Source organism: Vulpes vulpes, chromosome 2, assembly GCF_048418805.1.
Source record: "Vulpes vulpes isolate BD-2025 chromosome 2, VulVul3, whole genome shotgun sequence".
Classification (NCBI taxonomy): Eukaryota; Metazoa; Chordata; class Mammalia; order Carnivora; family Canidae; genus Vulpes; species Vulpes vulpes.
In genome coordinates this window covers 49,733,005-49,748,855 of record NC_132781.1, presented here as the reverse complement: position 1 = coordinate 49,748,855, position 15,851 = coordinate 49,733,005, and the positions used below count along the sequence as shown (strand labels likewise).

The following is a 15,851-nucleotide window of genomic DNA, read 5'->3' as shown; positions in this document are numbered from 1 at the left end:
GCAACACTGAGGGTCTCCTCACGGCCCCCCCACCCAGTTCAGGTCTGACCAACCCTTTGGCCGGCAGAGAGGCCGGGTGTTTTCGGACCAAAGGGCATCCTGATCCTGCCACCAGAGAGCCCTGCTTCGGTTTCCCACCGGAGAGAGCGCTGGGTCAGCCAGGGAGCTCCTGCCTCTTTGGGCTAACAAATACTGAAAAGTTTTAAAAACGTTGAGACCAAGCTAATCTGTGGTGTTACAAGAAGGGGCCCTGGGGGGCGGGGCTGCCAGTGATGACTTTTTGATTGGTGGCCACTCAGAGTAGGAAAATTCATCCACTGCCTGTATAGCGAGGTTGACAAAAAATATCGAGAAAATGTGCAGGCCTTTGGCCATTGTTTCCAATCCCAGTGGAAGGCAGTGGTTTTCAAAACCTTCTTTTCCCTCCAAACCGGGCGAATGAAGGCACTGTGTGTGTGGGGTCATGTCCAAGTGCAGAAGTCATTGTAAATGTAGAGCTGTTGTGAACTGATATGGGGGTGAGGACCCCAGCCTCGCTGGGCACCTGGGCCACCCACAGAGATGGGGATGTGGGGCTTCCACAGCAGAACTCAGAAAGGCTGCAAGGCCTGGGGGCAAGTGGGGGCCATTGGGCAAGGAGCATAGACTCACTTTTTACTTTATGGGTTTCTGTGCTGACTTTCTACAGCAAACAGGTGTTACTGTCATAATGAAAAGACTAAAAATCATAAAAGAAGCTCGCCACTTTAGGTAAATGACAATAGACAGGAACAAAGATTTGCCTACAGAATGCAGAATGTTCGTAACAGGAAAAATTTGTAAACAACCTAAAAAGCCAACAACAGGGGATTAACTAAATTACAGCTCATACAAAAAATTATAAAAGATCCGGGGAAAAAGTGTTTGGGATGTAGCGTTCCATTAAAAAAAAAAAAAGAACAGTAACAAAACAATTTATGGTATAATCCCAATTTTACAAATAAAAAATTATGCGTGTGGGTAAGAAATGACTAAAATTAAACATAAACTGTGAACAGATGTTACCTCTAAGCGGTAGGATCTGAGATAATTTTGACAGCCTGCTTTTTCTTTACCTGAATTTTCTAGAAAACTTACTTTCTAATTGCTAAGTTTGCTTATCTTAGGGTGAAAAAGTTTTTTAATCAAGAGATATCAGATTTCCCAGCTCTTGTCCCCCACCCCCAGCCCCAAGTCCACTGGGGCCAAGGGTACAGGTTCCTTCCAGCACACTTTCCCAGGGCCCATTGCCAGCCTTGACATTCCCTCCTAAGAACCCCGGTCAGCTCCTGGGCCTCAGCCTAGAGGACAAGATGCCTACCTGTGACCGATCTCATGAGCGATGGTGACCCCCAGGTCAAAGCCAGTATCCTCAGTGATGACGCAGCTCCAGGAAGATGAGCAAGTGCCCCCCAGCTGGGTGACTCCCCGAACCTGCCGGTTACCATCAGGCAACTCCAGATCAAATCTTGGGAAGAGAGAATGGACACTTGGGTGATGCTTAGGTCCCTGCCTGCTGCCAGGCAGCCTCTGCAGAGAAGGGATGCAGCTCCCCCAGCAGGCTGGTGGGCCACTGGGGAGCTCAGCTACCTGGTGATGTAGAGGACCAGGTCGGCATGGCCAGGATCTGTGTCATCCTCAGGGTTGACTGTCCTGCTCCACTCACAGACACTCAGCAGTGATGCCGTGATGTTGGCCGTGATGTTCGGAGCATCCTGAGGATCAGTATAGAGCCCATGTTTATGGGAACTGCACCCAACAGGGTCCTCACTACAGCCCTGTTACTGTGAATGCTACAGAGGGGGAGACCCATGGGAAGAGGTAAAGAGGATAGAAATAGGTTTTCCAGTGACTCTGGGCTCCCAGCTTGATGCCTACCTCGGGCTGGGTCAGAATGACCATTTTCACCAGATGCACTTGGAACTGAGCCCCCAGGGATGGGTCCCTCAGCAGCTCTGACCCCTGTGGGAGAGCAGGAGGGAGAGGTGACTCATGTGGGCTCATGTGGCCTAGCTGGTGGTGGGGGGGCAGAGAGCTGGGCCCACAGAAGATGCTCCATCAGCATGGGGGGAAAGGCTAGTCCCTGGGCTGGGAGCCAGCCACAGGGGTGGGCAGATGGGCTCTGGTCCTCCCTTTGCTCGTGACTCAAGAAAGCCAGCCAACACAAGGAAGAAAAACCTGAAACAACGGGATGCAAATAACTGTTATTAGCCTAGAATATTCCACTCCAACACTGCTTCTCTCTCACCAGATTTGCCCTCTCCCTTCTCATTTCTGTCCACCAACTCAAAACACCTCTGCCTCTCCACCTTCTCTCCACCTCTGCATCTCCATGAGGCAGCACGAGGGCCTCCCTGCCCTCCACAAGGCCTTTCCTGGGGACCCCAGAGAGAAGACTCCCCCACAGCCAGCCTCCTGGCTCTCTCTCGGCACATGTGTCAAGATGCCAATCGTAGTCAACGTGTAGTGTGGTTGTTGGCACCAGCTTGTCCTCTGAATTACACATGGTGCCCAAGAGAGCACCCTGCTGTCCCCAGCCTCAGTGGGCCTGAATCCCAGCTCTTCTGCTTCCCACCTGTACGCCCAGGATCCTGCTAACTGACTGGGGAAGCTCAGGTTTATAATCTGTAAAATGGAGGGAAAGCCTCCTGTGGTCTTGGCAGACTTAGGAACAGCACAGCTGGCAAAGGTGGGTGTCCGGTCATGACAACGGCCATTACTGAGGAGCCAGTCTGGTATCTACCACCATCCTAGGTCCTCACATGACACATCAAATGACCACAGGAGAGTATGGCTCCATTATGAGATGTCAGCATATTAGAGGTGATAGCACCCCTAATACTCAAAAACAGATTTTAAGGGGCTCAAAGGAAATGTGTTTCACCTCTGGGGCTGCAGGCAGACACCTGAGCAGGCTTATTGTGGACTTGGGCTGGGTCTGAGAGGCCGCAGGACCACGTGGGTATGGCCCTGGGACCCAGGGAACACATAGGGATGGGGGGGGATGGCCTGGGGCTCTGAGCCTGGGGGGACTTTTCCTTTGGCCCAAAATAGGTGGACATACCCAAGACTGGGCATAATGCGGGGCTAAGTACCCCACATTCTTGGTGGCAGCCTGCCTCCGGGGCCAGCTTCCAAGAAGGTGGCACTCTCCATGCAGTGTTGGTATTAAGCTCCTGACACTGTGGAAGCTTACCTGGCAGCTGTGCGTGCGTGTCACACGTGCGAGCCTAGCTACAGGCATGGGCTCTCATGTAGTCCCTTACATCACAGTATGTTACACGTGAGCATTTGATTATGGAGACACCTGCTTCTTTGCTGACTCTGTCTCTCGATGCCCACCAGTGGGAATCATACTTCTCATCCCACCTTCACCCCTAGGAGCCAAGTGAAGGAGAGGCCAACAGCAATGGGGATGCCCAAGGGAAAGGGAACTGGGAGAGGCCAGTGTGGGGCACCCCTGCTGGTGCCAGGGCAGTGCTGGCTGAGGTTCCTGGGGAGCAAATGGACCTCAGGACAGAGGCCAGACTTGAGAGTCTCCCAGAGAGAAGAGACCCAGGTAGCAAGAGGCTGTGGGGTGCACTAGGGAGCCAAGAGGGGACCCGGGACCTCACCCACCTCCACTCCAAGTAAGGGAGGGGAGGAGGAACCAAAGGGCAGACCACACCCCTTGCACCCCAAGGCCCTGGGCCCCAAGCATGACCCCAGCCTTAGGTTTACACTGGAGTTCAACAGGAGTTCAAATCACCACATAAGCTGGCCCACTCCCATTCTGCCCCAAGTCCCCAGTGTGGCGTGCTATGTGCAGAGGCTCCCGCACTCCACTCCTCATGGTCAGCATCATGCACGGAGTCCCCTGCCCAAGGAACACTCACCATGTTGAGGTTAGTTAGCACATAACGCTCAGTGTCCTCCTGGTGAGCCTGATAGACGTCGGGGCCCACGGCCACCAGCAGCTCCAGGTGTAGGACACTCCCAGCAACCCATCTCCGGAGGCGAGGGGACCGAGGATGGCCTGGTGAGGGAGGAAGCGGGGCTGACAGCGAAGCTTCTAGAAAACAGATAATCCGTGGCTTTGGCCCCATGGCCAGATCTTTCTGGGCTTGGAGACACCATGTGAGTCCTGTCCCTGCCACTTTCCACCATGGGTTTAGGGAGTCAGGGGGCGTGATCCCCAGCTTTCTCATGGGGAACGTAGGGAGCAGGGAATACCTAATTCCCAGGCGGGGGAGCACCCAGTGAGTGGGCCTATGCTGTGCCTCCAGGAGCTGGCCTCCTGGCTCCTCAGGAGGATTGAGGGTCCCAAGCTCACTTTCCCAGAAGTCATTGTCTGTTGTGAGTCTTATGACCAGTGGTGGCTGGTCCAGGCTGCTGCCGGTCTTGGTTTCCACCCCGCCCCAAGGGCCAGATCCCATTAGTGACTAGGTATTCCGGAGCATCTGGAAGGGCCAGGTGGCAGTGCAGGGCCCAAGGAGGTAGCTCTTGGGTGGCCTTTTTGTTCTTTGGGTTCCCCAAAGCCCCAGGCCCTGGTTCTGACATCTCTCTGGGCACACGCTGGAGAGCAGAACAGGGTCATTCCAAGATGACAAGGAGAGCCCAAGCCACCACCCTGCCTGCACCTGGGTACTGGACGAGTGGGCCTGGGAGGCAGCAGCTACCAGCTCCAATCCTGGTCATGCCCTGGCACCACAATATCAGCCCTGAGCAGCCACTCCATGGTCCCATCTGTACTAGTAACTAACGCCAATAAGCGGTTTCCTGCCAATCACACGTGTCCATGAATGTGCTTTGTAAACTATGAAGAGCTGTCCGTACGTCTACCTGGCCACCAAGTAGACAGTGGGCGGCATGGCTGATGACCGGCCATGTGCTCCCCTGGCCTACCCGCTTCCAGCATCCTGAAGGAGATGGTTCAGTCAGGATTGTGGCCACCTGGGCATTGGGGAGAACTGGCCATCCCCCAGGGCTGTCCCCAAGGGCAGCACCACCCTCTCTCTCCCAGGAGCTGTACCTCGGATGGTGTTAAGGGCCTCGGGGGCCATGGGGACCTTGGGGAAAGGCCTGTGGATCAGGTGGGGCTGGGCAAGAGCCCAGGGTGGCACCAGCTCCCGGTGCTGCATCTTCACTGGCTGGATGTGGAACAGGTCTGCACCCACCAGGATGTCACCCTCCTAGAGAAGAGAGAGCAGCCTGGCATGGAGCCCATGTGCCCCACTTCAGGACAGAGCCTCCCAGGGACATGACAGCCCTGGGCCCCACAGACCTGCCCTGAGCTCTCTCCAAGTGTGACATCCCCAGGCCCATCCCTGTGGGACAGCTAGGGATCCATGCCTTGCTGGGGCCGTGCCTACTGCTTCCACCTGTCACCAGCCCCCCACTGCCCACTCTCCAGGCCTCCCTCACGTCCTGGCCTCTGGGCCCCAAGCTGTAGGCCTGGTAAAGACACCGGTGGGATCCCACGTATACAGACACAAGAGGGGGTCTCAAGGACTAGTGAGCCCCATGCTAATGAACAGCACAGCAGTCAGCAGCCTGATCCCGAGTAGCACGTGTCCCAGCCCATGCTGGGCCACCCAAGGCAGCAACCACGGAGGGGCATTGGGCTTTCCCCAGAACGACGTGGATGGCTCTAGCTTGACTGATACATGGTGACAAATTTACATGGACACCTGACACCAGTCCTCTCGACAACCCAGGATAGCTCGCCATTTCTCAGTGGAGGCCCTGAGATCCAATGGAGTGACTGGTCCATGGCCATGTGGATGACTGCCAGGCCCTGGTTCTTCCCATCCCGTGGTCCCCTGTATTCGCACCTGGCTCTGCCCCCCTGCCAGCCCGGTGGTCTTGGGGAACCCAGACAGCTCTCCTGAGCCTCGACGGAACATGCCTTTGCAGGGCCTGGCACGTGGCAAAGACCTGATGTTGTTGTCCTCTCACACCTTCGGATGGAGGGCCTGTTCACACCATGGGGGTCCCACCAAGCCCAACCTCAGCGTGGTCTTGCCCTGGTGCTCACCAAGTGGCCTGAGCAGTAAGTGACCCTGGCCGCGGCCCCCAGGGGCAGCAGGGGGCGGCCCCCCAAGAAGCAGAGATGGGGCAGCCGCCTCAGGAGTTGGAGGGAGGCGTTCAGGACGAGCTCGCTGGTGAAGGAGGTGGTAAAGAGGCTCCATTCAGGCGGGAAGGAGATGGTGAAGAGCTGTCCCCAGATGTGCAGGGAGCAGCTCAGGGCCTGGCAGGGAGGCACCCCGGGCCCATCTTCACAGATGCAGCTGAGCGGGGCCACGTCAAATGGGGGTGCTGCAGGAGAGAGGAAGCTGCCTGGCCCAGCCCTGCTGAGCCCTCTGGGTCTTCCTGCCTGGGACAGGGGGCCCCAGTTCATTCCCCTTTGGTGAGTGGGCATGAGGGCTGGCCTGGAAGCCCAGGGAGAGAGGGGGCAGCCTGAGTTCAAATCCAACTCCTCCCAGCTTGCAGGATGGTGGACTGCAAGTTGCCTCTCCAATCTGGGCCTCACCCCTGGGGGAAGACTGGCGTTCAGTGCCCTAGCCTCACCCCATGACAGGCTTTCACCAAGGGTGGCATGAACCCTAACAGGCAAAGCAGGTACGAGCACAGCCTCTGTGGCCTCTATGAACAGCAAGCGCCCGAGGCCAGCCTCACCATCCTTCTCCACCATGTGCCTCACTCCTAAGTAGCCCCCCGGAGGCCTTAGGGACCCCAGGCCCCAGGAAGGGCACAGCTGCAGGGACCTGGGGTCCTGATAACAGTGTCCAGTCCCCACCCTCCACACCTAGGCAGCCCCAAGCGGGGCTCTGTTTGCCTTTGGCCCAGGCCACAGAGAATTCAGTCACAAGCAGGACACCCCTTATTTCTCTCCACCCTAATCACAAGCCCCACCCCCACCTCTAGTTCCCAGCAGCCTTTAGTCAGTGGCCCAACTTGGAGAAGGGGGCGGGCACCCCACAGTAGCCCACAGACAGGTCCGAGAATGACAGAGAGGCTCTGTCTGGAGCCTGAGCCAGCGCCTATCTTGTTTCTCACAGAAGGGATAAATATTTCCATCCATGACCAGAAACCTCCAGAGCTCCTGCAGCTCCGCCAGCCTGCGGGAGGCCCCAGGGTAAAAGGGACCAGCTAATTAGTGACCATTTCCTTGAGATATTGAGCAGAAGCTTGGGGTCAGAATACCAGGACCAGATTCTATGGCCTTGGCAGAAGCCGGGAGCTAATTAGCAGGAATGATGGCAGCCCCTTGGACCTCCTCCCAGCAGAGCCCAGACTCCAGGATGACATGCCCCGCAGGCCCTGGGGAGCACCCCCTGCTAAGAAGACTCTAGGACATGTACCTTTTAAGGTAGCTTCAGGGCCAAAATAAGAAGTCACTTCCTCCGGGTCCAAAGCCTTAAGAAATTGCTGCAAGACCAAAAGGACAAGAGAAGAGGGAGAGGAAGAGGGAGTGAGAGAGGCAAGGCAAGCGGGCGAGAGAAGCAAGGAATTGACATGGCGGTTGCGGGGACACATTGAGAAGCCCATTCCTTCAGCAGCAAGCACATTTCATCCCCGGAACCCCAAGCTCAGATCTTCCCCCCTCAGTGCACGCCCCAAAGCTGAAAGAACACCCCCACTCTGCCCAAAGGCTGCTTAGGCAGCCCTCTCCCTCCCCAGGGCACCCTCCTTCAGCACCCAGAAGAGCCCCAGGGCTCCTGCAGACTCACCCACCTGCTGGAAATCGGAGAGTCCCCAGCAGCCCAGGAGAAAGAAGACAGATGTGAGAATTGCCCCCACACATCTCCCCCAGGGGCGAGGCTCCCTCATCCTCAGGAAAGCCAGCCTGGAGCAGAGGGAGAGAGCCTTTTGACTGGAAATCTGGCTGGGGTGGATTGTGGTAGACCCCACGGGGCAGTGGGCGGGGAGAGGAGGCTGTGTTTACTCTTGGGAGCTTCCTCCCAGGGCAGGGGCCAAAGAGTGGGCAGCCTGCAAGTTCTTGTACTCCTTGGTCCAGAGCACCAGATCCTACCCCCACCCCCTACCCCAACAACGGGGCTGGGCCAGGCAGCACGGCCAGGAGGTGACGGCGCTGGACCAGGGATCTTGCAGAAGTGAATTCAGGTGTGATTCTGTAACTGGGGCTGGGTTACTGTCCCCTGACTGAGAGGCTGTACATTCCAGCCTCTGACAAACTGCTCTTCCACTGACACCCCCTGATCTGTCCTGCATTCCAGTACTTATTCCCTTTGTCGATCTAAAATTGTTGGGAGGCAACAATTACACAAGCACCTTTATCCGGGATCCAAAACAATTGCAATTCAGAGCACAGAGATTTGGATCACAATCCAAACAGTGCCCCACTAGGGAGCAAAAGTCGGGAGCATTCACAGCAAAAAAAGGCCGGCTGTGTACACTGCTTACAGAGGATTTTTTATTGGTGTTGGCAACAGATGGGAAACCTTTATGTTATAAATCTCAACTAAGGCCCTCAGTGAGCAGTCTTCCACCCACCGTAGGATGGTTGTAAGTGGTCAGGATAGGTCCCTGTAGGTCCCTGCAGCATTTGCACTTTGGCCCAGTCCAAAAGTTCACAGTTCCACTGGTGAGAATGGGGAAGATGTGCATGTGGCCCATCTCCTTCATGGACTCCCAGTTCCATTTACTTATTTTTTAAAAAGACTTTATTTATTTATTCATGAGAGAGGCAGAGACACAGGCAGAGGGAGAAGCAGGCTCCATGCAGGGAGCCTGATGTGGGACTTGATCCCAGGACTCCAGGATCATGCTCTGGACCGAAGGCAGGCACTAAACCGCTGAGCCACCCAGGGATCCCCTCCCGGCTCCATTTAAAAACCCCTCGACGTAAGTACTGTGTTTCATTTCACCCTTCTCACCCAGTGCAGATTCTGGGTCCCCCTCTATACTCACGTGCTGCAAACACTCCTCTGTCTTACTTCCTCCCTCTCAGCTACTATTCTGTGTCTGCTCCCCTGAAAGACAGTCACAGAACCAGGTGAGGTGGCACCATGCTCCCCTCAGCATCACAGATCGCCTGGCAGCCCATTTCACTTTCTGGAAGGTTCTTGGTCACACTCTTCATGCTCCCTTACGCCTCCAGGACACCCCCTCACCCAAAACCCAGCTGGCAGCTGGCAGGGGGATTGTGCAGGTTTCCTGCCTCCTTGTCCTCTGTTAGCTGGGGGCGGGGGCTGCAGGATTCCATCCTGGGCCGGTCTGCTTTCCTTTCTCAGGCCAGATCTTCATGATTGCCTGAGGCTCATCCTGCCCATCTTGCACTTCTTCCTTCACCTTTCCCAGGTACACCATCCCAATTTATGCCATGCGTTCCTGACCATCTCTGTGACTGCTCCTTGGAGACCCAGATGGACACATTGCCTAATCCAAGCTCATCACCGGGGCCCTGGGCATGGGTCATTGGCTCCTGCCTGGCCTCCCTGCATGCATGCTTATTTTCTTTCTCTCTCTCACACGCCCTCCCCATTCCACTTCTCACAGTGCCAGTGTTCTCTAAAGAACTCAAGTCAGACTGCATCACCCCCCAGCTCTAAAGCAATCGATGGCTTCCCCTTGCCCTTAAGATGTCCAAACAAACACTTCCCGGCAGCCTGGGAAGCTCCGTAATCAGATTAGACTGGCCCCTGCTGTCGCTCTGCCCGCATAGCTAAGCCTGTCCCCTTGGCACACAGAGACTTAGCCACACTGGCTTCCTCTTCCTCAGGCACCTCAAGGGTCTTGCTGTCTTCCCTCTGAGTCCTGGTTTCCTGTCCAAGTGTGCACGCACGTGTCACTTGCTCATTCAGAAATAAAAATCACTGCGCTCAATTAAATTTCAATTTTGGGGGTCACCTGGGTGGCGCAGCGGTTTGGCGCCTGCCTTGGGCCCAGGGCGCGATCCTGGAGACCCGGGATCGAATCCCACGTCGGGCTCCCGGTGCATGGAGCCTGCTTCTCCCTCCTGTGCCTCTGCCTCTCTCTGTGTGTCTCTCATGAATAAATAAATACAACCTTTAAAAAATCTTTAAATTTCGGATAAACACCGAACACTGTCGGCATTCGTGTTAGTAGGTCCCAAACGCTGTAACTACTGAAGGGGGCACACTCACACCGAAAACCGTTCTTCCCCGGGCCTCCGGCCTCCCGCAGGTCGTCTGCCCGCCCCGGCCCTGCCTCAACCTCCCGCCCCCGTCCCTGCCCCCCGCAGCCTCGTCCCCGTCCCTGCAGGGCAGCTCCTGGTACCCGGGACCTCCGGCGTCCCCCTCCGCGAGAGCCCCACCCCCGCGCGCACGCACAGCTGGAAGCTCTCGGAAGCCGAGGCTCCTCCACGGGATGAACCAGGGCCCCGCGGGGCCAGGCTGGGGGTGCTGGGGATCTACCGTCACCGCGGCGCCGCAAGGTCATACACAGCGTCGTTACAAGGCATCCTCGGTGCTCTCCGTGGTGGCTCAGCGGCCTCGGCAGCCCCGTGTCTCAGTTTACCCTCTGAGGTAGGCCCCGCCCCCGGCCCCGCCCCGGCCCCGCCCCCGGCCCCGCCCCGCCCAGCCCACCAGCGCCCTCTCGCGGCCGCCTGCCTCCCCGCGCTCGGCCAGCCCAGTCGCGGTGCTACACTGACGGCGGCCCCCCAGTTCCTTTCCGGCGCCCTCGTTTCTCATCCCCGTCCCGGCTCTCGGTAAGATCCTCGGCCACCCCGAGCCCTGCCCTCGGTCGTGGAGCCTGGACGCCGCTCGCTGGGGCGGTGGGCCTTCTCCCAGGAGGGCGCAGAGGCCCCGCCCCGCCCCGGGCCCTGCGGAACCAGGGGCGGAGGCCGGGTTTCCAGCGGGTCGGGGAGAGAGGAGCGCTTCCGGGGCCTGGGGCGCACGAGCCGCGGCGCGCGGGGTCGCTTCCGGGGTGCGGGAGGCCGGCGTCCGCGGCGTGCGGGGAGCCGGGGGCGTGGGCCTGCGCTCGGCGGGCAGAGCCCGGCTCCGGGCCCGGGCGGCGAGGCCCCGGGGCCCCCCCCGCCCCCGGCATGGCCAAGGCGCTGACCTCCGGGCGCGCCCCGGGCGACCCCCAGGCTGAGCCGGGCCTCGGCCTGAAGCTGCCTCGGAAGAAAAGCAGGAAGAAGAGACTCTGGAAAAGCAAACGGCGAGAAGCGAGCGAGGGGGCGGGAGGCGGCCGCAGGGTCGTCATGGGGCGGCCCCCAGAGGCGCCGGAGGACTTCTCCCGAAACTGGAGGGCGCTGCAGGAGGTGCGACTGGGCGGCCCGCGGACGGAGGGCGACGTGGGGCCCCGGCCGGCCGGGGGGATGGGATCCCCGCGGTACCGAGGGTGCCCCCAGGCTCCAGCCCTCGCTCGGCGTGGACCCGCGGCCTCGCTCCTGCACGTGCCACGGGCCCCGTTGCGGCCTCGCGCTTGCAGGCGGAGCCCCTGCTCTGCAGGCCAGGGGAGCCTGCCGCCTCTGGGCATCCAGGCCCAGCTCCCCCGTGGATGTTCCTTTCCGCCGGGTGCTGTTCCTTGTAGTTCAGTCATAAATTCGCTAGGCCGCCCTTGGAGTTAGCTGCTGAGGAAACTGAGGCCCGGAGCTTAAGGGATCATCACACAGCTAGTGAAAACGGGGCGCCGGGGTGCAGATTCACACTTCGGCGGCACGTGTGCTTTGCTACTGGTGACCTGCAGAGCCTTCCACGGGTTCCTGGACTCTGTTCTACAGCCTCCGGGCTTCTGGAGCCTCCTAGCACGGCCGGTGTCTTGGGATGGGAGACCCCGACCGCCTGCCTCGGGGGACAGGACTAATGAGCTTCCTTCAGGAAGCCCCCGGGTTCTGTGCAATTTCTTGGGGTGTGACTCTGCCTTTCTCTCTCTCCGGAGAAAGTAAAGCAAGATTGAATGAGGGGGAAGGATGGTGGTTATGGGGGAAACATCATATTTTCTCTACTTCCTATAAGAAAGTAAATCCTCCGTTCCTAAACGTGTGTAGAAGTGAGTAGGCACCCAGGTCATCGTGCCCCAGCGCACTGCCACGTGACCAGCGTCGCTGTGGTTGAGAACAGCCGTGCTGGGGACAGGAGCACAGTGGGGAGGTTGGGCTGGAAGAACCCCGAGAGCCCTCCTTGCACAACAGCAGCAGTAAGGCCGCTGGCCGATCGTCAGCCTCCCCCAGTTTGACAGACACTCTCTGTGGAACATACGCCCCTTCCCCTTCCTGGGACCCCATTGGCGAGAGCATACCAAGAGATCTTGTTAAGGAAGTGGTTCCCATACTGCAGCTGGTTGGCCCAGTCTGTGGGAGAAGTAACTCTAACTGTAAACGGGTTGCTTATCGTCCCCTTGGGCTCAGACTGAAGTCTCTGTTCCTTCAATAGGTACTTAAGATGCAGACACAGTTTGAAATGTAGGAAGGAGGAAGCAGATCTCAAATCATGCACTGGAATCAGATAAGCCAGGAAACTTTCACCGTGTGTAACTTCAGATGGGAGTGATAAGGGGCTTTTCCCAGACCCTTTGAAACTGCATCTCAGTGATGGTGGAAGCAGCCATACGTAGATGTGACTGATGCGTACGAGCGTATGTACACACGTAAGGCTTTTCAATCTCTTGTGTGTGATTTCCAAATCTAAATGTGTCCTGTCTTTTATTTTGGGTCCTATTAGCTCCTGAAACAAAAAACACAAGCCCCGGAAAAGCCTCTCGTCTCTCAGACAGATTCCAAAAAGCAGCCCGGGATTACCCAACAAAAGAGAAAAGCGATCCTAGATAAAGCACAGAGAAGTAAGGTGGAGATGAAGACCACAGACCCAGGGGCCACTGGCAGTGACTCTCTTGCTTCAGGATCTCCAGGGAAAAGGAAGGTGCCAGCACCTCCCACAAAGGCCAGCAGAGCAGAGCACAGTGAGAAAGGAGCCAAGAAAAGGACAAACGGTGACATTTCTCCAAGAGGAGGAGACATCAAGTATGGAAAGTGGAAATGGAAAGCTAAGGAGGTGCCTGTGGCCTTGACCCCGGCCCTGCCCACCAAGTAAGTACAGGTGGCGTCTGCCTGGGCCAAACTCTGGTGACCCAGCTGGTCACCTCCACCCCCCCTGTGCTGCAGGGGGGGCCTGTGTCCTCAGGGAGGCCTAGGCTGGTGGCTCCTGCACTCCCTCCATCACCTTACCCCACTGCTATTTCTTGGCTTATCACTCGTTTCCCCTAGGATAAAGCCATAGTGAGGGAAGGCCCTGCTTGATAACTGTTGAATCTCCAGGGCCTAGAGCAGCTTGGCCCTTAGTAGGCCTCCAGTAAAGATATGTGGGATGAATGAATGCCACAGCCAGAAAGACCTGAGTTTCAAACCAATTTCTGCATCTTGCAAGTGAGATGCTCTGGTGTAAGCTCCTGACATCCCATGACCTCAGTATGGTCATCTGTGATACTGGGGGTGGGGGGCGGGTATGAGATGCGATGTGTTGGCTCAGCACCTGGTGGTTACTCAGTAGACCCTGTGTGGATCACTACCTGTGGGGCAGGCAGACCAAGAGCCAGTGGCTGCCTCTGCGTGGCTTGGCTGGAAGTGGCATGGTTGTAAGTCAGGCTGGTGGCGAGTCGCCTGGGTTGCTGAAGGTTCCAGGAAAGAGGGGTTTGAGTGCCGGCCATGTGTCACTGTGCCAGGGACACCTTCTGGAAATGGAACAGGTGCGACAGGGCCCTCCCCCTTGACGCTGACAGTCAAGCAGGAGAGACCACCAAACTGAAATTACTCCAGTGATTCTGTAAGTGTGGTCAGGATAAACTCAAGGAGGGAGAAGCTTCTGGGAGCAAAGGGCCAGAGCAACGTGGCCAGAGGTGGGGTCAGGAAGAGATTTCTAATAAGGAAAAGGCATTTAGCTGAGCCCGAGAGACCGAGTTTCCCAGGTGGGAATGGTCACCCTTGCGTGTGCATCTAGCCTTGAGCCCTCAATGTGACGACGCTAGAGGTTGCTGGTGGGCGAAGTTGGGGGAGCTGGGCAGGGATGTCTGGGTTTCCATTTCCTACTCCTTGGAAATGTTCCTTACTAAATGTTCCATGATGAACCTACTACTTCCTCGACATGGGGGAAAAAAAGTTAGTACTCATTATACCTGGGTTGTATGTTTGTAATTGATGTCCTTTTCATTTACTTGTAGTTCCTAATTTCTGGATAACGAGCTCATCCTGTAACTAAAAAGAAAAGCAGGGTGCCATGCTGGGCAAACAGCAGGAGTAGCTGGACCGCTGGGTCCCCCCCCCCCTCCAGCTGTACCAGCACCTCCACTGACCAGTGTGCCTGGCCTGTTCTCTGCCTTTTATTTATTTATTTATTTATTTTTAAAAGATTTTATTAATTTATTCATGAGAGACACAGAAAGAGGCAGAGACATAGGCAAAGGGAGAAGCAGGCTCCATTGCAGGAAGCCTGATGTGGGACTCGATCCCAGGACTCCAGGATCACGCCCTGAGCCGAAGGCAGACGCTTAACCACTGAGCCACCCAGACGTCCCTGTTCTCTGCCTTTTAGAGAAGACATCTGGTTTGATGATGTTGACCCCGCGGATATTGAAGCAGCCATGGGCCCAGAAGCAGCCAGGATAGCAAGACAGCAGCTGGGGCAGAGCGAGAGCAGCATCACGCTGGTGAAGGAGCAGGCCTTCGGCGGGTATGCACACAGGGCCGGGGCCCCCGGCAGCACTGAGCCCAAAAGGGGCAGGGTTTGGTGAAGGAGCTCTGTCCTCCCCGACTTGAATCGGGCAGGCGCCACCCTGTCCTGCGAGGAGCGTTGAGCACAAAGAGCTGGTCCCTCGAGCAGTGGTGAGGGGCGGAGAACTTTAGGTGCCGATTGCTGGGTCCTGCCGTGTTGGTTAAACTGGGACCTTTGGTTCCTTTCAGCCTGACGAGAGCCTTAGCCATGGACTGTGAGATGGTGGGCGCGGGCCCCAAGGGGGAAGAGAGTGTCGCTGCCCGAGTGTCTATTGTGAACCAATATGGGAAGTGTGTTTATGACAAGTACGTCAAGCCCACCCAGCCAGTGACGGACTACAGGACGGCGGTCAGCGGGATTCGGCCAGAAAACCTCAAGCAGGGTGGGTCCTCCCAGCTCATGAGCACAGAGGAGAAGCAATGCCTGAGTCCCTTCTCCCTTTTTTTTTTTTTTTTTTAAGATTTTATTTATTCATGAGAGAGAGAGAGAGGCAGAGATACAGGCAGAGGGAGGGGCAGGCTCCAACGTGGGACTTGATCCCGGGTCTCCAGGATCACACCCTGGGCCTATGGCAGGCGCTAAACCACTGGGCCACCCGGGCTGCCCTCCCTTCTCCCTTTTTATTTTGTTAAGTAACCTCTATACTTAGCGTGGGGCTTAAACTCACGAACCCAAGATCGAGTTGCACGCTCCAGCGACCAAGCCAGCCAGGTACCCCCTCTTTTTCTCTATATCCCCTTTCTTTTGGGAGCATTCGCCACAGCAAGAGTCCCGAGGGGTGACCCATTTTCAGATGGCTCTTGGGCGCATTTGTGTCCCTGTCTCTGTGTCACCCAGAGAGTATATGCTGGTGTGGGGGGCAGGAGAGCAGGTAGACCCTACAGGGTCTCATCTTTGTGAGGATTTTCAGAAGCCATGCAAAGGTCTGAGCAGTCAGAGGTCCAGCTCAGCTTCTAGCAGGTTCCTTCTGGCTGTGGTGTCGAAAATAGACTCCTAGGCCCATGAGGGTGGAAATAGGAAGAGGAGGCATGTGCTAGTGGTGACCTGGTGGGGGGTGGCCCGAACCCAGATGCACCCTGAAGGCAGAGTCTGTAGGTTTTCTGATGGATTGGGTATGGGGGAGGAAGAACAGAAAGGCCCCCAGGGTGACTCCAAGGTTAG

The 15,851-nt window shown here is 57.0% G+C and overlaps 2 protein-coding genes across 44 annotated transcripts in view; one reads left to right on the top strand and one right to left on the bottom strand.

Moving 5' to 3' along the window:
* The window catches only part of ADAMTS13 (ADAM metallopeptidase with thrombospondin type 1 motif 13), a 30,443-nt gene extending 19,903 nt beyond the window's left edge, over nucleotides 1-10,540 (bottom strand). For 5 of the 42 annotated variants that reach the window (XM_072748192.1, XM_072748202.1, XM_072748190.1 and 2 more), the window contains exons 1-9: nucleotides 10,398-10,534; nucleotides 7,735-7,846; nucleotides 7,362-7,428; nucleotides 6,035-6,315; nucleotides 5,030-5,189; nucleotides 3,894-4,033; nucleotides 1,897-1,980; nucleotides 1,609-1,733; nucleotides 1,340-1,486 (exon numbers count right to left, since the gene is read on the bottom strand). In XM_072748192.1, the coding sequence (XP_072604293.1) occupies nucleotides 1,340-1,486; nucleotides 1,609-1,733; nucleotides 1,897-1,980; nucleotides 3,894-4,033; nucleotides 5,030-5,189; nucleotides 6,035-6,315; nucleotides 7,362-7,428; nucleotides 7,735-7,830 (1,100 nt within the window). In that variant the 5' untranslated portion in view covers nucleotides 7,831-7,846; nucleotides 10,398-10,534. Of the gene's footprint in view, nucleotides 1-1,339; nucleotides 1,487-1,608; nucleotides 1,734-1,896; nucleotides 1,981-3,893; nucleotides 4,070-5,029; nucleotides 5,190-6,034; nucleotides 6,316-7,361; nucleotides 7,429-7,730; nucleotides 7,847-8,931; nucleotides 9,068-9,746; nucleotides 9,783-9,870; nucleotides 10,008-10,313 lie in introns of those variants that run through there. The other 37 variants (XR_011999783.1, XM_072748174.1, XM_072748176.1 and 34 more) reach the window with 23 other exon arrangements.
* Nucleotides 10,541-10,900: 360 nt separating this feature from the next.
* REXO4 (REX4 homolog, 3'-5' exonuclease) overlaps nucleotides 10,901-15,851 on the top strand; it is a 10,938-nt gene continuing 5,987 nt past the window's right edge. Inside the window, exons 1-4 of one of the 2 annotated variants that reach the window (XM_072748168.1) lie at nucleotides 10,901-11,245; nucleotides 12,648-13,012; nucleotides 14,511-14,648; nucleotides 14,879-15,072. In XM_072748168.1, the coding sequence (XP_072604269.1) occupies nucleotides 11,027-11,245; nucleotides 12,648-13,012; nucleotides 14,511-14,648; nucleotides 14,879-15,072 (916 nt within the window). In that variant the 5' untranslated portion in view covers nucleotides 10,901-11,026. The remainder of the gene's footprint in view (nucleotides 11,246-12,647; nucleotides 13,013-14,510; nucleotides 14,649-14,878; nucleotides 15,073-15,851) is intronic. The other variant, XM_025982047.2, reaches the window with a different exon arrangement.